This window comes from Mirounga angustirostris, unplaced genomic scaffold, assembly GCF_029215605.1.
Source record: "Mirounga angustirostris isolate CCGP_5_RB_7025 unplaced genomic scaffold, mMirAng1.0.hap1 SCAF_10, whole genome shotgun sequence".
NCBI lineage: Eukaryota > Metazoa > Chordata > Mammalia > Carnivora > Phocidae > Mirounga > Mirounga angustirostris.
In genome coordinates, this window is record NW_026991718.1 from 120,854,558 (window position 1) to 120,879,188 (window position 24,631).

General features: G+C 42.8%; 1 protein-coding gene across 1 annotated transcript in view; it reads right to left on the minus strand.

The window, feature by feature from the left end:
- PTPRT (protein tyrosine phosphatase receptor type T) overlaps positions 1–24,631 on the minus strand; it is a 748,756-nt gene that overhangs the window by 127,205 nt on the left and 596,920 nt on the right. Inside the window, exon 13 of the mRNA XM_064571786.1 lies at positions 15,483–15,631. Within this exon, the coding sequence (XP_064427856.1) occupies positions 15,483–15,631 (149 nt within the window). The remainder of the gene's footprint in view (positions 1–15,482; positions 15,632–24,631) is intronic.

Consider the following 24,631-nt stretch of genomic DNA (forward strand, 5'->3'; position numbering starts at 1 on the left):
AAGACATAGTCCTTGATTACCTTTCCAAGTTAGTCTCCTACCACTTAACCTCACGGAACTAACACTCCAAAAGTTCAGAACACTCCTAATTACAAGTCCAAAAGAAGGGACTTCCTGAGAAAAAGGTCAGGGTTGGCTTGACTTCAAGGACAATCAGCACCTTGGACAAAGACCCTAAGTTCTATCTCCACTCTTCACATTTTCTCTCAGGCCCTATGGAGAAGTTAACATTACTGATGTGTTTTAGACACTGTATTTTAGGGAATATATTTACACTTACAAGGAGCTACACAAGAGAGCAAAAGCTCTTTCTAAATTTTGAAAATCTTCAGAGACGCTGCTAGACCATGTGCTAGTAATGGAAGAGTTATCAACCTAACCAAGGTAGAAACTGGAGATCTAGAAAATATTCCTATTTATTCTTGATTATATTAGCTAAGTAGACTTCCTCACACCTCTGTGCCCTTGTACATGTACTCTCTCCTTTTAGAACAGTGAGGTGGTTTATCTCCAAGATGACTACCACCGATTCTTGCCCTTCCTGTAGGCATATGCCATCTCCCTGATTAAGAGGTGGAGTCTGTTTCTCTACTCTTAGGCTGGCTGGTAACTGGCTTTAATAATGATAAGCCACAGAAGTGATGTTAGCCAGTTCTGGCCAGCAGAAGTGATGCCTAGTTTTTAAGAGACTGGCATTCCTCCTGGCTTTCTTGGAACACTCACTCTGGGGGACATCAACCATCATACAAGAAGTCTGATTGCCTTAAGTCTGCCATGCTAGAAGGGAGCCTAAGCTAGATGCACAGGGAGATAGCAATACCAGCTAGTGCCAGATGTTCTAGTCATTTCAACCCAGGGGTCAGATGTGCAAATAGAAGAACTATTTGGGCATTCCATCCCTAGCAGATGCCACTTAAGGAAGAACTGAGGCCCCAGACATATGGACCTCAGATAACTGTCCAGTCATTTCCAGCCATTAAAGTCATTCCAGCTGTCTCCTCATTTTCACACAGACACAAGATATCCCTGCTATGCCTTGCCTAAACTCCTGGCCCACAGAATTTCAAGCAAAATACAATGATTGTTGATTTAAGCCATTAAATGTTGACATGGCATGTTATAAGAAACCAAAGAACAATGACACATTTCTCCCTTTCTGTCTTGACAAATTCATACCACTCATCCTTTAAAATTCAACTCCTCCATGTTTTCCTTGATATCTTGATACAGCCTGGGAAGCCTAGTTCCATTTCCTACTGATATTCTATCAACTCACTTTGGCTTCTTCTCACCTAGTAAACCAACATGGTCCCAAACCCTTCTTTTTACCTAGTAAGTGAGTTGCAATAACTAAAGAAACAGCTCAGCTCCCAGAACAAGGGGTGTAAAGAAGCTACCTCTCTATGACCATAGAAATTGGATCCACATAATAGGTGCCCATTGTCTCCCAGTACCTTCCCAGACAACTGATGTTCCCATGGCTACTTGAGAGGCCATCCAGCAGTGGAGAACCACAATCTGTTGCTACATCTGCTTCCTATATTTACTATTTTATTTTATTTTTTTTGCTTCTTCTGCTGGCAGAGCCAGAAAGCAGTCCATCTGAGTTTTGCCCTTATTTGTGTGTGGTCTGAAGACTACCAACTGTTTTTCTTTTTCCTAGGATTGGAGGAATGATTGTATCACATTCCCAGACCAGCCAATAGTTGACCACTTGAGGATATTTTGAGTAGCAGTTCCCACTTGTGCTGGAACCATGAAAAGGGACTTGTAAAATTCCTTTGGTTGTTGGCAGACTAGGGATTGGTGGCAGGGGGTGGGAGACATGCTAAGATCTGGATATCAACTGAGTGGCAAAAAAAAATTCTTTGATTCCTTTGTCTGCATATACTCAATTCTGGATGCAGAAAACAGGACAATAATGTATAGTGTCAGCTGTACCAAGCTCTCTAAATATTCCTTCTTATTCTGTCTTAGTATATAGGATTGCTTTGTCTGAGTCCCATCTGTCTAACACCCAACCACTCATTTATCCATTCAACTAAATAAGCATTTTTGGGTATCAGTTCTGTGCCACACACCACAAGGGGAGGACCTTAATCAAACACATTTGGAAGATGAAGTCAGTGCTGAGAAGAAAAGGGGAACAAAATTCTTTGAAGCACCTAACAAAGGAATCCAATCTGGTCTGGAGAGAAAAGGGTTAGGAATGGAAGAAATCTCTGAGCTGAGATTTAAAGGAGTCAGTCAGGAAAAGAGTATGGGTATAGCCAGATGAGGAGTTTGCAAAACATTTCTGTTAAGTGCTAGAGAGTAAATAATTTAGGCTTGTGGGCTAGATGGTCTCTGCAGCCATCACTAAACTCTACCGATATAGCACAAAGGCAGCTATATATAGACTGTTTGTAAACAAATAAGCAGAGGTGTGTTCCAATAAAGCTTTATTTACCAAAACAGAGATTGGGCTGCATGTGGCCTATGGGCTGTAGTTTGTGCACCCTGCACGAGACAGAGCAATCGCATGGACAAAGGCCCTGTGGTAGAAAGAGTATAGAAAAGGTGAACCACCAAGAGAAGGTAATATAACTGGAGCTCACAGAGAAGGAGGCAGTGATATGCGAGAGCTTGGGAGAGGTGGACAGTGCAAGACCTGTATGTAAGGTCAGAATGAAGACTGGTTTGTAGCTTAAGAATAATCGGAAGCTACAGAATTGTTTTAAGCCAGGGAAGGATGAGGCAGCATGTTCCAATTTGCATCTGCTTAGTTGTTAAGAAGGACATGGACTAGAGAATGACAAGGATGAATCTGATGATTATTTAGCGGCTGTGGGTCTTACTGAGCTAAGAGATGGTGGTAACTCAAAGATGGAGGGAGTGGGTTTTGATGAGTTCTAGCTATATGGAAGACTTAGAATAATCAAAATGTGGTGTAGAACTGGTTGTTGAGGGTAAGGGAAAGGAACACGTTGAGATGAGTCTGCACTGTATCTATGATGAATGTATCCTTATTGTTACATTGAATGCATCTCCTCTTGCTTTGGTGCTAAGGAACTGAAACCTTATTTTCATTTCCAGCCTCCACACAATTAGAAAGTCAACTTGCATGGTTGGTGAGGTGAAAAGTAAATCACTTGAAGAGAGATGAAGCACATGGATAATGGGCCAGGATGGCTTCCCCTCACCAGACACCACTCTCCTTGCAGATTCCCACACATATCTCTACCAGAGGAATCATGCCAGATCACTGTTGTCTGCCTTCCCTTTGGGATTTTTAAGGGAAGAACTGCCTTTTTCTTGTTAACGTCACCAACACTTTGTATTCTGGTTGGGGGAATCGCCTCACTTGAAATCTGTACACTCTAGATGTAGGTATGGGTGACAGATGTATTAGATGTGGTGTGGGTAGTTCTCTCAGTTGAGTCAGGAGCACCTCAATGATACCCTCCTCCAGAAATACATAGAGCACCATTCAGAGAATGATGAGGATTATGATGGGGACAGACAGATTTTGCCTGTCCTTGGCCCTCTGATCTTTTCTTCTACTTCCTCAAATGCTACTTAAAGATGTTCCCTTTCCAAAACTCTACTTCCTGTCTATACTTCATACCTGCTGCCCATCTCTGTGAGCAAAAATTTTAGGTTGGCTCGAACTGTGTGATGGATCCAACCCTATGACTAGACCTTCATCGACTTTCCAAGATATATAATCCACTCCCAACCCACTAACATAAATCAGACTTCAGGTTCTTTGAATTTCTACTTTGAATCAGAAAATTCTGCTTTGAATATTGAGACTCTATCATAATCCAGGCTGAGTAGATAGCCATGAGGCTGCTTAATCCATTAACTTCTTCACACACTCTGAGTTCCATCTCAGAGTCCAGGCGGATGACCAGAATGTTCTGCATTTGGATCACATTCACACAGTCCTTTTCAGAGACCTGTGTTTTGCCCTCAGTTGTGACTACTTCTCTATGGGCACTCCTAATATATAAATCCTGGTTCAACATTCTGGCTCTTCCATTAACTTGCTAAGTGACCCAAGGCAATGTGTTTCATCTCAATGGGCCTCAGTTTCCTTATTCATGGCAAAGTCTTCAATCACCTTATGTACACAATGTAGCAAATATTTTTATCTCTAGGCTGCACCCCTCTGCTGAGCTCCAGGCCCACAGATCCAGCTGCCTACTTGACATCCCTTCAATGACTCAACAGCACCCTCCAGCCTAACCCGACTAGATGTAAACTCCCCCTCTTCTGCTCCAAATCTGGCCTCTTCCTGTGCTCATGATCTCATTTAATGTCATCACCACCCACTTAGGCTGAATATGAGCAGAAAAGAGAAGATTCTGGACTAAGATCTGGGATGCTTCAATGGTTAGAAGTTGGGAAAAAGAGGATGAATGGATAACAAAGAAGGAGAAGAAATGGCTGGGGAGGAAGGAGGAATACCAGAAAAGGAAAAGCCAAGCAAAGAAAGTGTTTCAAGAAAGATGACATGCTGATAGGTCTATCATATAAACCCAGGTTCAAACCCAGATTTGACCTCTTGGTAGCTGGGTGCCCTTGAGTAAATTACTTAAATTCTCTGAGTCTCAGTTTCCCTAACCTGCCTCATAGAGTTGTTAAGAATATGAAATGAGGCATGTAAAGTGCTTTGTCCAGTAATTACACATGAAATGTTAGCTAGGAGAATTATTATTTATGCTTTCAACTCATCAAGGCTGTAGCACTGAGCTGAGGGAAAACAAAACAAAAAACCTGGTCTCTAAGCTTGGTTTATTCTGCTACCTAGCAACTATATATTTACACTTTCAACTTCACTTCTTTATCCCTGATTACTTTAACAAGCACTTTCTAAGTGCCCTCTTGTAATTCAGGACTACCTATGAGATATAGAGAACAATCTATTTTCTTCTCAAGATGTAGTGGACTAGCATAAATTGCCCAAAGCAAATTTAGCTTTGGAGCTTTACTGAGGTCTCTTTGAGAAGGAACAGCTGGGCCAGCTCCCTATGAAAGCAAAGGTCCATAGCTGATAAAATGCTGTTCCTACTTATCTACAATGGAAAACTGAATCTATACAAATCAAAGAGAATATGAGGCCAGCTTTCAACAACATGCAAAGGCGCCTAACACTGGGATCACTCCAATTTCCAAATAGGTTGCCCTTCCTGTAAAGTGAATTGAAGTAGGCTACAAATTTAAGACTCTTCTCAGGCAGGTTCCAGCTACTGTTTCAGCCATATCTCTGGCCATATGCTCTCAACACAGGACACTCTGTACTCTAAGCCCCCTTTTCTGAGCCCACCATGATCCTTTCCCAAGCCTTTGTCCCCTCTATCAGGCACAATCTTCCTCTTCCACCTCCCTCAAGTCAAAATCCATTCTCTCACATAGTATTGTCTAGGGCAGAATCAATCACTGGTTAAGCCTATGATGAGTGTTCCTAGGGCACTATATACATCTTTTCTCTATCACTTATCACATATATTGAAACTAATCCATGTATAAGTCTCCTCTTGGAGGACCATAATATCCTTGAGGGCAGAGACCATGCCTTATTTATTTTTACAACCCCTACATCAGTTGGCATACAGTTGGGATTCAATGAATATTTAAAGGAACACCTCAGTTCCCATAACCAGGAGTTGAAAAGCATAATTCAATTTGAGAAGATTCTGTTTATGCAGAAATTGGATTGGGGGGTCTACAGAAAATGTCTACAGAAGACAAACCATTATTGACCACATTTCATTCATCCAAAGGAGACCACGGGACACAGACTAGAGTGGTCACAGCCCCCAATTCTAGCCCAGGTTCTTTTGCTGGTGATTCAATGAGTGACCCTGAGGAAACTCTCTGGGACTCAATACTTCATGTTTAAGATGGGGAGTTTGGATCAGATGGTGTCTAAGGTAATTTTTAGTTTTGATTTTCTATTATGTCCCTTTTCGAGTTTAATACGCTTCTTTGAAACTTGTGTTAGTTTAACTCGGTGTTTGTGATAGACAGTTTGTCTACTTTTTCAAGGCCACTTAAATTTCCATTTTGCACTTCCAGGGAATAAATAATTCCATTCAACTTTGGGTTGCCAGGAATTAAATAAGTGTGTCCTTTAACCTGTCAGCCAAGTGGATGATTACAAAATATTCAATAATCCCTGTAAAATATTCAGTAAAACTGGAGGTGGCAAGCTTGTAACATTCAATTCTTCTCCTAGATTCAATTTAATCTTGGAGCAACCAGAAAATATAATTTCCTTGCAAACAGAATTTTGTGCATTTTTTTTTTATTTCTCTTCATGATGTTCCATTGAGCTCTTGGTTTCACTGTGTGACTCATGATTGCTTTTCCTTGTAAATTTCCACTCCTTCCATTCTCTTAGGTTGTTTGCTATTCAGACAAAAGGAGAGAAAGCTCCAGAGACTGCTGAGAAAGAATGCCTATAAATGGGGCACAGCTATAAATGGGTTTTAGCAAACTTAAGGCCCAGTACCTCCAAGTGGCAATGCTTTCTTGGTGACTCCACCCTGAGAAATGGGGAGTTAGCTTGTCACCCCCAGTGTGCTGTAACTCTACCATTATCAGAGACAACTTGGTACATAAAGACCAAGGCCTTTGGAGTCTGACAGTCCTAGGCTTTACCTGGAGCCAATGACTCAAACTCGAGTGTGCATCAGCATCACCTGTAAGGCTTGTTAAAAACAGTGATGGCTGGGCCCCACCCCCAGAGCTTTGGCTTCAGTATGTCTGGGGTGGGGCCAAAGAAGTTGCTTCCGAAGAGTTCCCATGTGATGCTGATGTTTCTCATTTGGGGACACTCTGAGAACCACACAATGACTCAGTACTCAGTATCTGTGGACTTCAGTTTCTTTCTCCATAAAATGGGAAGAGTAACACCTGTGATTTAGTGGCGTGGTCTTGGCTGTAGGCATGTCAGATCCTGGTTTTGGTTCCAGCTTTGCTACATAAAGCTATGAGCCTTAGGCAAGTTCCTACTGTTTAAACCTCAGTTTCCTCACTTGTAAATCATCAGGGACAATCATAACACTTATTTAATCTTCCCAAAAAGATAATGCACATAAAACACTCAGCTGGAAACAGGCACATAATTAATGCTCAATAGATGATAGCTGGTATTATGAATAATAATAATCTAATAATTAGTGCATTTTGAGGTTCCAAATTGGGAGGATTAAGTGAGCTCACTGGCTGACAAAACCAGAAATAAAAAATACCTCAGTAGGGTGCAACCACTCTGGAAAACAGTATGGAGGTTCCTCAAAAAGTTGAAAATAGAGCATTACTGGGTATTTACCCCAAAGATACAAATTTAGGGATCCAAAGGGGTACGTGCACCCCGATGTTTATAGCAGCAATGTCCACAATAGCCAAACTGTGGAAAGAGCCAAGATGTCCATCGACAGATGAATGGATAAAGAAGATGTGGTATATATATATATATACAATGGAATATTATGCAGCCATCAAAAGGAATGAGATCTTGCCATTTGCAACAACGTGGATGGAACTGGAGGGTGTTATGCTGAGCAAAATAAGTCAATCAGAGAAAGACATGTATCATATGACCTCACTGATATGAAGAATTCTTAATCTCAGGAAACAAACTGAGGGTTGCTGGAGTGGTGGGGGGTGGGAGGGATGGGGTGGCTGGGTGATAGACACTGGGGAGGGTATGTGCTATGGTGAGCGCTGTGAATTGTGCAAGACTGTTGAATCTGAGATCTGTACCTCTGAAACAAATAATGCAATATATGTTAAGAAAAAAAAAAAGAAGATAGCAGGAGGGGAAGAATGAAGGGGGGGGAATCGGAGGGGGAGACGAACCATGAGAGACGATGGACTCTGAAAAACAAACTGAGGGTTCTAGAGGGGAGGGGGTGGGAGGATGGGTTAGCCTGGTGATGGGTATTCAAGAGGGCACGTTCTGCATGGAGCACTGGGTGTTATGCACAGACAATGAATCATGGAACACTACATCAAAAAGTAATGATGTAATGTGTGGCAATTAACATAACAATAAAAAAATTCTCAAAAAAAAAATACCTCAGTAGGCTGGGATAACAGGATCAAATCTAATGAGGAGATATGGCACAGAGGAAATATAAAGTCCTTTGTCTGGGCCCCCCAAAATCATCTTTACTTGGGCTGAATGAGGCAACCTTAGTTGGAAGCCATGAGCTCTGCATTAGGTAGATATGTGATGGACATATGGAGGTTCACTCAAATGTGAGCAATGTATTCTGAACCCAGATTTGGAATCCAGAGTGAGGGTGATGGAGGCTCTCTAAACTTCCACTAATTGAACCTAATGCAGAGAATCACATCCATCTTGGAGACCAGGCACTCCATGGACACGGACCAAATGGAGACAGAGGTGCCATTCAAGATTTTGAGCAGATCAGAAAACAGAAAGGTATCCCAAAGGAGGCTGATGGCTGATGTGGGCTGCTCAGCCAGAGGGAAGGACCTGCAGGGCACACACATGGCCGCAGTCTGACAGTGTGGGGTGGGAGGTGGGTACTGCAGGAAGAGAAAGACTGACTTCACTACCTTATGTGAGATCAGAGGGCAGACAAGGGCCAGCATATGGTTGCTGGCCAATACATACTTGGGCACAAAGAAACAGGAATAAATGGATGGAAGTTACATACAGCAAAATGCAGCTTAAAAGGAGAGAGAATTCACTACCAGAGGAATTGGAACCAGATATGGGCTCAGAGCTAGAAGATCTTCATTTGAGTTCCAGATCCATCACTGGTTCTCTGATTCACACATTCAAACAAATACTCAATGGGTATCAGATGGACCAGAGAGTTTGGGTAGCAGTCAAGGTACACACTGGTCGGCGGCCATGGAGAGCCAAGGAGTCCATGCTTAGGACTTTAGCCTTTCCCTCAGGGGCTACAAGGAGCTACTGAAGGGTTTTAAGCAAAAGGAGGGAGGGTCAAGTTGGAGTACTGCAAAGATAGGACAGTGGGAATGTATTAATGTATTGCATTTAGGATTCCTTATGACACCAGGATAGTAATTCCTACCCTGGTTGCAATGCTTTGAGAAGTAGAGATAATTCAGCATCTAGCAAAATGACTGCCCCAGCAGGTGCCAAACAGAGTGAAGGTATCATAAGCAATCCTTAACATCACTTATCATCAAGGGCATAGCGTCCCAAGGGAGGGTCATAGCCAGACCAATTTTCCCAGAGACCCATTTCTCCAGCTGGCTCAATATCCTCCTGACAGGGTAAAGGACTCTTCCTAAGGAGTTTAAGGCAACCTCAGCCATTATACTTTTAAAGTCATGATCTGTAGTCCCTATCTGAATCACTTTAGTTATATAATATGTTCCTAAAATAATCAGGTTAAAATTCTGCCTGGTGCTTCCTTCTGCCCGGCCCATCTCTGCCAAGCCATTCTGCAGGGTATCAAGCTTGGACATTCCCTGATGTATCCACAAGGACATCCTTTTAGTAGGTCTGTGGGCTGAAGGTCATGGAGGACCATTAGGTTTCAGGATCACCCTCCTTATCAGCAGCAAACATCTCTGAGGCCACAGCAAGCTCTGAGGCTACCAGATATATTTTTGGTTGCATTGGAGGTACAAAGTCAGGGCAAGAGTCCTGTGGCTCTTTTTGCAGGCACGCTGCTATTGCAGCCCCTGTTGGGCTCTGCAAAAATCTTTGTTGTTGGAGCACCTGTTCCCCTCGTGAGCTGTGAGCTCTCTGTGCCCGGGGCCATCCCCTCTCTGCGTCTATCTAGGGCTTCGTCCAGATCAGGAATGCCTGAGGATGGGGCCATCTGATCTACAGTCCCACCTCCTAGGAAGCTCCGATGGGACGATTCCCACAGATCCTGCCTGTTAGAGCATCCCCTGGGGCAGCTGCCTCCCTGCAGGCTCTCAAGCGGATAGAGGAACCAAGAGGAGGTGCTGTCCTCCCAGCTGGTAGGGCAATTCCCCTTAATCTCCTTTCTTTCCTTCACCTCACCTTATGGTGGGCAGAAAGCTAAAGGTTAGAGGGAAGACAAAGACGGTTTGGGGTTCAGACCTCACTATCGATTCATCATGTGACTTAAGGAAGATTTTTCAATATCTCAGAACACCAGTTTCAACTGTAACATGGGTTTGGTAATAAACATACCACTGTACAGGGTTCTGTGAAGACAGATGAAGATGCATATTTGAATGTGCTTATCCCAGAGCCTGGCACCTTGCGGGAATCTGACTGGCTCCATGTCAGTGCCCAGCCCCAGGCCTCCATGTAGGACAAAGCTACAGTAGCAGCTTCTGCCCACATGGGAGAAAAGCTGGCTGGCCATGGGGAGAAGAGTGATGCTCCCCCTTTCTCCTAGCCGTCAGCAGCTACCGTTCATGGTCCAGGACAAGGAACACTGGTTCTGCAGTCAGATAACCCTATTTGGCTTCTAATCCCATCCCCACTCTTTGTGTGTGCGATGTTGGGCTTATTTATTTCAGCTCTCTAAAACTCAGTTCCCTCATTTATGAAGTGGGAATGATATCTAATTTATAGGGTTCCTAGGAGACTTAAGAGTGGGATTTATACAAAGCATATGGTCTAGTATGTACGGGGTGCCAACGAAAGTTACCTTCCTTTGGGCTTTTGCTACTAGAAAGCTCAGAACAAATTGCAATTTGAAAGTTACCAGCCTGCATATTTAGATTACTTTTTAATATAATGCAATTACATTTTAATCCAACCTGGTCTTGATCTTGTCTTCATTTATGTGTTCCTGATCTTGATTATTTATTTCTCTTATTACTATTTTACTTTAAGTACTTTTATTGGATATGTTCCCAAATTCTCTGCAGAGCTAGATGGATAGAATCAAACTGATGTCAGGAGAAACGGATCCTTAATATGACCCTGCAAATGCCTATGTGATTGGGGCACGGAGTCTCTCTGAACCTCAGTTTCCTTGTCTGTAGAATGGGAGTAATAAAAAACCTACAAGCTATCTTATTTATGCTGCATGAATAAGGATCTTTGGCTCCAGCATTTTGCAAAAGCACTTTTGTAAACTATGAAAAACTTAGTAGAAACACTTGTTATATGCGAGACACTACTTTATACATGCCTCAGAATGCAAACAGTGTATGTCCTCCTTGTAAGGGACAAGGGGTTAGTGATTTTCTTAGAATAGATAACATCTAAGGAAGGACCAGGTGAGAATGACCGCATGAAGCCACCACATGCCTATTCCAGACCCCCGGCATTAGGACACTTGAGGCCAGGACCCCTGGGTTCCAAGGAATAACAGCTAGGCTCTTATCTTTGTTCTACCTGGTTCCTGGAGGCCTGAGTGGACACATATGCCAGACCACCATCTTCAGTACAGCCCCCAGACCCCAAAAAAGACCAGACTCCCTCCTTTCCTTTCTAAGTCTCCCAGACACTCTGTACCTTCACTCTCTTTATACCTTCGATAAACTCTGTTTTCACCTCTTGTTGGCTGGTGTTTGGTTTCTAGCCTGTGCACAGCCGGGACCCTCTTGGCTGGCCCTGCGGGAACCCCTCTGGGTCCTCGGACCTGGCCCACCAGCATCACTATCACAGAAATTCAACAGGGATTTGTTTTGAAGCATTTTGATTTGGACTGAAAACGAACACAGAGACAATGACGCTATGAACAGAAGATAAAGAAGACGATGTAAGCATGGATATAAAAAGACATCGGAAGAAAGACCCGGAAAATTATCCCAGTGAGTGAAAGATCTCAGGGAAAAAAAAAAACAAAAAACAATCAGGTACACATGACAAGAAGATCAAAATGAGATTACTTAATAAAAGCCAGCATGCTTCAAACCGAAGACAACGCACACTGTTTGTCCTTGAAATGTGACGTACACTCCTTTCTCAAGAATGCTGCAGTAAAGACAGGCCCAGCGCTGACAGGGCCCTATCACCCTTGCAGCCCGGAGGTCATTGTTCCATACAAAATCCAGAGGCTTGCCTGAACCACTGCGGCACAATTTAGCAGTCATTTGGAAAGAGAGCCCCAGAAAATCAACGTATGCAGGGAGATGGGGAGTTTAAATTAGGCAAGAGCCCACCTGTTCAATAATGAAATAATTGCTCAGGGCCCATTCTTCTGTAATCTTTACTGATGCGGCATGTATTCTTGGGCTCTGCCTTTCTCAGTGCTTCCTCGACATTTGCAAATCATCTCAGGGCCTCCTAAAACTGATGCAGAAGCCAGGCAGTCAATTCCCTAATGCCGCGAAAATAGATTCAATTTTACATACATCAGGGTGATTTCAGAAGCAATTTCTACATCTCTAGTGTAAGCATTACTTACATTTTTCCCCCTCAAATCTCATCCCAGTGGTTCCACAGGACATTTTAAAAGGTACCTGATGCATTCCAGGGCATTAAAAAGAATCCCCAGGGCGTGTTTGTGGCTGTAGCCTGAGGATACCAGATGCACAGATAGAGTCCTAAAATATTCAGTGATTCAAACAAATGCAAAATTTCTTAATAATTGAGTATAATGCCAATTGAATTTTTTCCTTGTCTTTCTAAAAGCAGTATCATTAAAATGTATATGCGGGTATGTCTGTGTATATATGTTTGCCTGTGTAGACATGGGTATGTCTGTGTGCGTATGTATATTAATCACACACACATATCAATCATTTGGAAATATTGTCTCTCTTTATGTTGAAGATGTCTAATTAGATTCTACTGGATAGCCTTCCTCTTCCCCTCTGGCTGGCTAATCTACTGGGTCTTGGGTGCTTTCCTCTTAAGAGCCTAAGTTTTAGCCCACGGGGAAAACAGTGGTGATGTTTCCCCTTGAAATCCAAAAAATTGGTGTTAACCAGGTTTTCACTTGAGATCAGAAAGCTTAAGATCAAAGACCTATAATTTTGAGGTCATGTATCTCTATAATATTTTTGGCAGTCAGTCTTCCCAGGGCATTTTTATAAATGGAAAAAAGTGTGCCCAAGAATCTGGCCGATCCAGGAAAGGTTTTGGGTTAATGGGTATCACTTGGCCAGGATATTCTATCAGCTAGACTCGCTACTGAACTTCCTGGTCCTTGGTCCAAAAGCAGGAGAATCTGTGACAGGTTAATCCAGGCAGAGGTTCTCAGGGAGCTCCGGATGGACCTTTCTGTAAGGACACACCGAGACCACTTCCCTGTCAACCCCCTGTCTGCCTCTCCTGGACACCTATGACACTTTCCCCTTTTCCCCTTCCTGAGGGAAGGTATGAATCGCTGTGATTCATCTGTGTTGAGAAAGGAAAGAGGACTGGCTTCGTGGGCAGGCAGACTACAAACTTGCTCTGCTCTCTGAGGAAAACAGAAGTTAAATATTTGCTCATGAAATAATCAGTATGCAATCTTAGATTTTATCTTTAAAGCTATTACACAATCTTAAGAAGTGCGCAGACTTAGCGTGGCCAACAACAGGCAATGGGATAGCGTTTGTCTGCTGATACAACGCAAAGGCAGGTATATGATACCACCCAGGTCAAATTTTTGCCAACATGTTGACCTGAATGTGATCATGATGAAAAAAATTCAGATTAATGTGGATTGTGCCACATCCTATGGGACCACTGGCCTAGACTTTTTAAAAAAGATGTAAGCAGCCTGAAAGAAAAAATAAAGGAGGGAGGGCCGTTCTAGGTGAAAGGTGATGGAGAGACATGATGACGAAATATAATGTGAGCACCTTGACTGGACCCTGCATTAAAACAACAACAACAACAACAACAGTTTGGGGGCCACTGAGGAAATTCAGCTGTAGATGGTATATTAGATACTGAAATAAGGTTACATTTCTTGGGTAAGATAATTTTATAGTGGTTATGTTGAAGAGCTGTCCTAGTTCTTAGGAAGCACATGCTGAATTCTCTGGAGATAGAGTGTCATGATGTCTGCAACCTACTTCTAAATGGTTCGGAAAATTATATATATATATATATATATATATATAATATATATAGTATATAAATATATATAGATACACACACACACACGGAGAGAGAGTACATGTGAATAATTGGTGACTCTAAGTACAGGTATAGGAGGATTCATTTTACTATTTTTTTCAACCTTTTTATAGGTTTAAAACTAATTTCTTTCCTAAGGCAGCATGTCAATATTTGAAAACGGCTATTGCTTCCCCAAAGTTCAGGGTTCTTAACCAGTGTGCCTCTAAGAACCATCTAAATAGCTTTCACAAAATCCACATCCTACCTTACCCCTCATCTCCCTCCTCCTCTTCCCTCAGGAGATTTCGATTTAGTTGGTAAGGTGCACAGCCTACATATGTGTTCTTTGAAAACTTTCTCAGATGGGTTCTGTGCTGCACATGAGGTTTGCAATCATGGGTCTGAGTTACCCTCAGAACCTGGATCCATCGGGAATTAGCTAGGTCACTCTGAGAAGGTCAGCCAAATGCACGGAACTTTGGATGCCTTATCTACAAAATGGGACCAATCATACAAAGTATCTTACAGGGCATGGAGAGGACAAAGATTGTCAATAAATACTTGTTTCCTTTCTTTCTTCATTTTCTCATGGGCTCTCACCACCCCAACTTGATCATACCTACGTGATTTTTACATATTATGGTTTCTTCCATTTGCCATTGATGTAGTGTGTGGAGGACATTTGTCTATGCTCATAGTCCTTTAGAGTTTCTGAATTCCCCAATCTGGAGCAGAGGCTGGAGGATCCACCATTTCTATTAAAGCCAGGAAAAAGACTGGCTTAAAGAAAGATGAGAACAAAATTTAGCTCTCTTGAGTAGCTTTAAATGTTGCCAGTCCTGTAGTTCTCCTTCGGACTAGGGTTAGTCCTGAAATCTTAGCCACTTCTGTTGGCTTGGGATCCTGTATCCACTCTGAATGAGGGCTCAGGGGCTCTTGACTGAACAGCACTTGGAAACACTGGCTGTGATTTGGACCTGGCCAGGCTTGCAAGGCCTGGCTTCCAGGTCTGGATATGTTACTCATCAGCCCTGGGACATTGGAGAATTTGCTTCTCTGAGCCTCAGTTTCCTAAGCACTTAAAACAGAAACAGTAATAATCCATAATGCACCTACCTTACATAGTTTATATGAAACACTGTTTTGAAAACTGTAAGACACTCAATTCAGTGTGGCATGTTTTTCTCCTTATGGGCATAACCATGTCCTCTTTTTTTTTTTTTTAAATATTATTAATTTTGTGAACAAGTAGTTAAGATGGCCTGCCCCCACTTCTACCTGCTTTGGGGGACAGTCTTAAATTCTCCTTTTCCCTCAAGATGGGCTGCCCCAAGTCTCTGCCAGGGAGAACCTTCCTGGAACATGCTTGGGAACATCCTAGGGAAGCACCCTGAGCCCATGCCCTTTAGCATCTGACCACTGTGAGGGGTCCACAGCAGAGGTACCAGGGTCAAGCAGGACCACAGGCATTCCCTTCCCCTTAGTTGATTCAACTTACTGAATCCATTAACGTCCTGAGAGCTAGAGGAGAAGCCTTCATCATTGCGGCTGGTGCTGAGCTTGGTGGTAGGTTTGTCAGCTGAAGCCACAGGCCCCATCTCTCTCTGGGCTCCACTCTGTGTCTCCTTCTGCTTCTTGGCCAGCTTCCTTTGGGACATGTGCAAGGGGAAAAAAATCACAGTCAGATGGTTTCAGTTGTATTAAAGCATTGGGAAGACCAGATTGCTCTTCTTCCCTACTCATCATCCTCAACCCCCAAACCTGGCTCATTCTCCAGAAACAGTCATGGTGGGTCCTCCAGTGCCAAGGTGGAATAAGCCTAAGACCTCCTGAAATCATTAATGGCTTTCCTTCACTCAGAAATTTGAGACTTATCCTGGCTCATCTCCAACAATAGGTATGTTCTTTACTTGAACTTAAAATGGGAAATCAGTGAGACTTGGCATGATGCTTCCCTTGCTCTCCTTCCAAAGGGGGGAAGAGGCCAGATTGATCTTTCTGTTCCCAAGGCTCTGAATGAGATTCACAATGGAGTCTGACGTTTTTCAGGGACAAGATTACAAAATAACACACCAAACAATGGTAGACTGAAGTAGGGGCTGTTGGTTGGTGAAGGGTGAGGGTGGGGGTAGTTAGTATTGTAGCTCAAAGGAGAACACCGAAAGCTGAACTGTATGCCTAACTATTCTCATAGGAATAAAAGACCCTCAGAACCAGATGGTATTTATAATAATACTAGTTTAAAGCAGTGGTTCCCAAACTCTGATGGAAATTAGAATTATTTCAAGAGCTGATAAAAGCACACAGAGGCCCTGGTTCATGAAGGCAGGACAGGGGCGAGGCCGGTGTGTGACCACCTAGGTTCCCCAGGTCATTCTGACATCATCACTGGAGGTTAAAAAAATTGGTTTTGGCCAGGAAGGCCTGGGTTCATATCCTATCTCTGCTGGCTGCATAACCACAGCAAATTCTTTAGCCTCTTCAAGTTCTGAACTCATCTTCTATGTATTATGGGAAACAACTACCAAACCCCTAGGGTCATGATGATTAAATGGGATCAAGTGCTAAACACATGGAGCACAGTGCCTGGCACAGAGAGAACATTCAACACTTGGCAACTGCTTTTCTTGTTTTTATGTCATCCTTACTGGTCCAACCTCATTCTAGGAGACCCACCGTGAAATCCCTGGATATCAAGTGGTAGAGATTTTGATACCTCCCCAGGCAACTGAAGGGTTAAAAAGTTCTCCATATGGATTTCAAATCTATTTCTCTTAAATCTTAACTGATTGTTCTTAGATCATTAGAAATACAAAAATATGACTAATACCTCTTACCTATAATAGTTCTTCAAATATTTCTAAAAAACCAACACAGTTCCTCTGAGATTTCCCCACATTTCCAATTCTAAATACAGTTATTTTGTTCCTGTGATGTGGAAGGCAATGGGCATATTATATATCTGGGGGGGTAAATTCTCAGGTCTCTTGCTCTGTTTTCCATAGGTCTTGGCTTCAACTTCAATCTTGATCACTCCTACCTCAGCATGGAAACAACAGATCTCTCAGACAAGTCAAATTGAGCACCATGTAGGAAATAATTTTCCAAAATGGAGCCTGCTTGGTCACGAAATAGGCAGTTCAAGAGGTAATGATCTCCCTGTCAGAGGAGGTATGATACGAAAGAATAACCCTAGGCCTAGAAGTATTTTAGGGGAGTTCATCTAGGATCAGTTCTGGTTTGACAGTATGATAGCAACCCCCTATATATGGGTCCCTCAATCTAGGTGCAGACTGCACAGAAAAATGACAGATGGCACACTCAGGTGGGCATAATTTGGGAAGACTTTATGTGCAAAAGGACTACTGCCAAAAGTAAGAAGGGTGAAGGGGAATGCAAGGTCCACTCTAGTGACAGATGAGCTGTTGGCCACCATGTGTCCAGAGGGACAAGCAGAGGCAGCAGCGACCAGAACCCCAAAGGAGAGAGTTGTGAAGACAAGAGAAGACCACTGGCCCAGAAGCAGCAGCCTCTCTCAAGGGATCCAGCTGGTCCTCCCAGGGAGGGAACCAGAGACATAAACACCCTGACTACATCTTCCCCTCTCCCCCTGACCTCCAAACAGCGGCTCTCATTAGCTAAAACCAACTGGAAGCCGGAGGCACGGAGTCCATGTCAATCTAGCTCTGGAAGCAGAGGGCAGAGTGGAGAGGCAGGAAGAGCGAATCTGGATCCAGGAAATGCCCCCCAACAAGAGGATTTTATCTCTCTGATTTGGGCCACAATTTGAAGACAAATGTAGCCTAAAATGGAATTCTTTTTTTCTTTCCTTTCCTTCTCTTTTTCTTTTTTTCCCATTGGCCTGAAGAAAGAAGGACCCTCAGGAAAAGGAATGTGTCTTTTAGTTAGGATGTTTTGGCTACAAACATTGTGTTCCAGGAGTCAGAATCTTTCTGACAGACAGAAACAACAAGGAGCAAAGCGTTGGATCATTTGGGCCTTCTCTCACCGTTGCCAGGCAATCAGACTGGGGGGAGGGGGAGCACCAGCGAAAGAGATATGAGTGGGTCTACTACTGATGACATTTTGAAATTTTATTCTTCATTTATTATCAAAAAGGAGTGTTTAAAAATGTATATGTGACCTTCTTAATCATAAATTTGAAAAAATATACAGCAGATCCGTTGCCTCTCTCTGAGCTCTGCTCACACTGCACCAGCAGGAAATAAAAGGAAATCCAGTAAGAAAGTTAACTTTAAAACTAGAAGTGAATGTGTATTAGTGGCTTTGATATTTCCATAGGGGCAGAACTCCCCCCAGGGGTAAAATAATATGGAGAGAGTTGTCTTAGGCACAAATCATTTGCTTCCAAAGGAATAATAACAATAATAATAAAAGGTCTCGCTGCATTTATGAAAAATGGCATTTTACAGAAATGTTTGGGTAGCTCTGAAAACCTGGATAAAAAATGAAAAATTGAGTTTCTCCAAAACATAGGTATTTAAAAACTGGACAGCTAACCAAGTTATAAAAACTCAGGAGTATGGCATGCTTAGTATTTAGCCCATGTTGACACTATGTGTTCGTGGCAATGATGATGTTCTATATAAAAATGTATAGACAGGTGTTTTAGCAACTGGCAAACACAGCTACAAAGTGCAAATAGAAGGAAGGAATATAGAAGGAAATAAAACACAAAAACCATAGTTTTGGGACCTATCTTTATTCTATCAGAATTCAAAATAGAAGTATTAAAAAACCCTTTCGGTAATACAGGAAAAATCATGTTTATTCCTATAACCACAGAGCTTAACTGAGTCCCTTCCCTGTTTTTCCTTAAAAGAGGGGAAAATCCAAGCCTATGAGTTGGGCATGAAAGACCCTCAGGCTATGGCTCTAGGCTTCAACTCAGCCTTATCTTCCGCACACACCTCCTCTTAGGAAACACCAACTACCTGTCTTCATCCCCCAACAATTCCTCAATACTCTATATTCCCTAATGTGTCCCCATTCTTCTCCATTGGCCACCTCCTCTTCATCCTTCAAGGCTCAGCAGTATTCAGATGTCACCTCTCCTTTGAGGTTTCTCTTGCTCCTCTAAATAGATTTGTGGTTTTCTCTTCTTGGCTGACTTATCCGCTGTACAAATATTTATTGAGCACCTACATGTACCGGTCTCTGCTAGCTGTAAGATCACAGTGACAAGAGCCAGACACGACCTTGACCTTCAAAAAACACAGACACTACTGGCAAAAACAGGTGCTAAACATGTAAATACAGAAACAAATATAAAATCATGAAAGTGATGAAAGCCAAGGAGGAGAAATGCATGGAGCTATAAGCATGCCAATAGGTGATTTGAGCCCTCTCAGCAGATCAAAGAAAGCCTTGTTGCCATGTCAGCTAAGCACTCGTCTAGTTGAACTGAAATGATTCAACTCTCCCACCCACTAGGGCAAGAACCTCTTGGGTGAAGGGCTTTTGACTTCTTGCACCTACTCCAATTTCTTGCTAAGTGTCTGGCACATAGCCAGTGCTCAATAAATTTGTTGTACAAATTTATATTTAAAAGTCTACAATTTGAAGTGCAGAAAAAATTGCCATCCTACTCCGACTGCAAATTATAACCACTTTAAAAAAAGATACATACGAGGAATGAGGAAGAAAAACTTGCACAAAATTAGTTTGTGACCTGAAATATTTCTACTTATGAATATTTTTGGCTGACAACTTAGCATTTTCTTCCGGTGGTTATCATAGAATTCTTGTGATGTTTGCAGAATTAATGGAATGTTTACAGAAGTCAGAATTTTTTTTCACTTAGAGCCCATGGAATAGCCATAGCTACAGAATGTTTTTTAAAAAATCACATAAAATGGTTACATGATAAATAGGATAGTCACATAACTCATGGAATCTTCAGATCCTTCAAGACCCAAGTACTTCTGACTTCTGAAACTTGGAATTTTTTCTCTAGCTGTTCTGAGATTCTTGCCAACTGGGTCACAAAATTTCACCAGCAGGGGGTACCAAAAGCTGGTAAAAAGAGAACATGCATAAGCCTATCTATTCCTCTGCAGGGATATTTCTAGAGCTGAAGAATGTTTTAAGACCTAGCAATCCAAAGTTTACTGTTTCTGACAGGTGGGGACAATGTGATGTGACCATAGCTCTTGGCATTCTTTCTTCTAACAGATCACTCTGAGGTCTTTCTGACCTTTGCTTGTTAGCTGAGTGAGGGTAGGTGGCAGGGGATATGCCCATGACGGACCTTGAGTCCTATGATTTATTCTGAGCACCACTCTTTATAAGGGACAGTGTCAGGTGGAATGGCTCAAGAGAGAGGAATGCAAGGCTGTGAAAGGTTCTGAAATCATTTTGAGAGAAGGAGCATCTGAAACGATGGGGATTATTTCTCAAGGAGAGGGAATATTCAGGAATGCTCTCTTCACACATTTGATGTCTGGCTCTGTTGTGGCCCCAGGAGCAGAATTAGAAACAGGGTGGCTTGACACAGGAAGAAAGAACAAAGTAGAAGTTCTTGGGTCTCTTTCGGAAGTGCCTAATACCCGACTGTCCTTCCCATTTCTTCTTCCTTGGTAATCTTCTCTACATCTTTTACATCCCAACTCAAATGTCCCCCACTCTTAAGGAAGTCTTTGTCTCCTTCCCAAAGTTAGTAGTTTCTTCCTTTTTGCTCAATGATTTGTTGGAAAAATATTTAATGAGCATCTACTTTGTACCAGTAGCTCTTAGAAAGAGACCATGATGTAAAAAGCCAGGCATGATCCCTGCCCTGCTTAAGCTTTTGGAAGTAACAAGCACCCCATCCCTGGAAAAGTTCAAGTAGAGACTGAGAAGCGACTTGGAAAAGAGGCGGTAGGGAATTCCACCATCTGGATTCTGCAAAACCCTTGAATCTGTTCTGGGCTGGGAACAGGAGGCTCCAGCCAACGGGGGGAGAGTGTTGGGGGTTCCACCTGGTTTTTCCCTACATGTGAAGAGCTATGCCCATGCTCCTGGGGAGACACGGATAAGGCACTCTTTCTTTTCCTCCCAGGGATCTTCCTCTGACCCATCCTCTGTTGGTATCTCTGGATAGATGTTCTGGGAAGCCACAAAGATTGGAACACTGGAGCCAGAGAGAGATCCTCAGCCCGTAGGAGGTGGACAAAGAAAACACAGAGCTGAGACTCTACTCCTATTAAAAACTGGCACTGTACCCTTTGAAGCTGGGGTGCTTCTGTGCTGGTACAATCGGATCTTTAAAGTTATGCATCAGAAGTATAAGGGAACTGTACCATCCTCTCATTTTATTCAAGAAGAAACAGGCCCAGACAGAGGAGGGGCTTAGCTAAGGCACATGGCACAATGGCAGAAGCCACGGGACCCAATCCCTACTTTCTACCTGCCAGCGCAGGACACCTGTTCTAACTAACAATCCTCCACCTCTCTTTTCGGAATGAAATTAGAAGTGCAAATTCAGTCCATGGTATACATGGTTCTAGTCCCTTGTGAATGCAGCAAAACCTTATTAATCCAAACCTCACTAACTCAGAATTACTGTAATTGAGGCAGGGGCTGAGCTATACCACATCAGAGTCGATAGGGTAAACGAGGCTATGGATATGTGCAGGATTTAAAGGAGAACACACCACTTTCTCTTAGGCAGAATGGCAAAGCAGTTAACACACTGGCTTTGGTGCCAGACAGCCTGGCATCAAAACCTGGCTCCATCTCAGACTAGCTGTGTGAGCTCTTGCAAGTTACTCATCCCTCTGCATGTCAGTTTCCTCCGGTCTAAAAAGAAGGTACAATAGTACTTTCCCAGAAGGCGGTTGTGAAGATGAAATGGTATGTGGCTAGCAAGGCATTTTTCCTAGTACATGGTACACAGTAAGCACTCAATACATGCTCTCTGGTAATCCTTTAAATACAGGAAACAGCCACGTTAATTTAAATTGCCTCATTATTTATTAAATATGAATCTTCTAAAGTGGATGCCCTGAAGAATGCCTTTTCTCTAAAAACATCCTTTGAGGTATTCTAGAGCCACGTTTCTCAACCTTGGCTGCACAAATCATTTGGGGAGCTTTAAAAATTACTGACGAGCTTCAAGTTTAATTGGTGTGGGGTACAGCCTGGGTATATGCATTTTCAGAAGCTCTCCAGGTGATTATAATGTGCTGCCAAGCTTGAGCACCACCGATGTAGAACAGTGTTGTCTCTGGACCAGCAACATCAGTTTCACCTGGGAACATATTAGAAATGCAATTTCTCTGGCCCCACCCCTGACCTACTAAGTCAGAAACTCTGGATGATTAATAATCCCTCCAGGTAATTCTAACGCAAGCTGAAGTTTGAGGACCCTGATGTTGAGAACCCACTCCTCAGCTGGTCTGAATCAGTGAAGAGTCCCTATCATGTTTCACCTGTGAAAGTGGAGGACCAAGAGGTAGGAGATCTGGATGCCAGCTCTAGGTCTCCCAATCCCTTACTGAGTTACCAGGGACACACCCTTTCCCCTTTCTGGGCACTGATTTCACTACAGGGGGTAGTTGGCATCTTAGAACCAAGGCAAGAACAGATACTTTTTAAATGACTGTTCTTGGTTGCATTGTGTCCCCTCCTAAAGATATATTGAAATCCTAACCTCTGGTACCTGTGAATGTGGCCTTCTTTGGAAACAGGGTCTTTAGAGATGGAATCAAATTAAGATGAAGTCATTAGGGTGGGCCCTACTCCAACAGGTCTGGTATCCTTACAAGAAGGAAATTTGGATGGAGACATGAAGGGAGAAGGCACGTGAGGACAGAGGTAGAGAATGGAGGGAGGCAGCTGGAAGCCAAGAGTTGCCAGTAGCTACCAGAAACCAGGAAGAGGCAAGGAAGGATTCTACTCAGAGTTCTAGAGGGAGAATGACCCTGCCAACATTTTAATTTTACACTTCTACCCTCTGGAACTGTAAGAGAATAAATCTGGTTGTTTTCCACCATCCAGTTGGTGGTACTTTGTTATGAAGCCCTAGGAAATGAATAACAATTCCATGAAACAATAAATCCCAAATTTATTTCATTTCTTTAATAAACACATATATAGCACTTATTCCACGCTAGGCACTATTAAGGCTATCACAAACACAGTGTATTAACTCCTTTAATTCTTCCAATTACTATATGAGATTGGGAGTATTACATCCCTATTTCACAGATGAGAGAGGGAGGCAGAGAGAGTGGAAGTAACTCATTGAAAGTCCACCCAGGCTTTAAGAGATGTAGCTGGGATTCAAACTCAGGCAGTCGGGCTTCTGGATGGTTCTCTAAGGTTCTTTGTTATGTCATGCTCAGCCAAGGACCTACACATATCCACCCTCATCCCAAAGCTTTTTCAGCTGGCTCTCTTCCTTTCCAGGCAAACACACACTCACCCACATATGTACACACATTGAGGCAGAAAGCTCACACTCACACCCACTCACATCCAGTCTGCTCATGACCTCTGTGGGGTACCCATTCTGGAATGTAGCTGGTTCCTCTCCAATTGCATCACCCTAGCCTGGGGCTTCTATGTGTTTCCACCAGAATGGCAAGGTTATAGAAATAACTGCAGCACATCCCACCACAATTTGAAAGGCCGAAGGACCTCAGCCACCACCTGTCACCTCCATCTTTCTGCTGTCTTGCTCTCCATGTCTATGCCTCTACCTGTCTGCTTCTGCTTCTCTCTTCTGGATGTGGCTGCCCCTCTCTCCTTCTTGCCTGGGTTGGCTCTCTTCTGTATCATGTTCTTTCCACTAAGGACAGAGTCAGACTCAGTCTGACCATCCTCTAGAGGGCTGGCAAGGGAACCAGTGCAGCAGAAGGCCTAAAACAGGTGCCAGGCCCTCCTTCTACTGACCACATCGCCACACTACCCCTTGGACCCTGAAGCAGAGCCCAGAGGGAACAGCACGGGCTCTGGAGCCAGACTGCCTGGGTTCAAGTCCCAGCTCCACTATTTACTAGCTATGTGCCTTGGAAAATTACTTAGCTTCTTTATAACTCAATTTCCTCATCTTTAATAGGGATTAATTATAGTGAATTCTTATGACAACCATTTGCAATAGATACTGACTTATAAATACTAAAGCACTTACAATAGGATCTGTCACCTACCAAATAAGCTCTCCAAAAGTGTTTGTTAAATAATACACAACGAGAAGGGAGTAATGCCCTCACAAGAAAGAGACAGTAGCAAGTGCCCAGAATGCTTTCAGGCCACTGAACTCAGAACCCCTTGGTTAAGCAAATAGCCCTCTGTTCTCAAGGCTGTGGAAATGAACTTTGGCTCCAGACTAACCTGGCCCTAACCAGCTGTGTAATCACAATTGTGCCTCCATTTCTGAGACTATGAGACTCAGTTTCCTTCTCTGTAAAATGGCAAGCTCTTGACCGCAGAGTTACTGTGATGATTGGATTCTTATAATAATAAGTGTAATGCCCATTTAGAATTTTTAAAATGAATAAACATTTAAAATGTGTTCCCCCTAAGCAAGAAATTCCATATGTGATATCATCCCCCTGGAACACATGATAAAACAATAGGATGAACAATAACTAATACTGTCAAAAAATAAAATAAAATAATAATAAAAAAAAAGAAATAAGA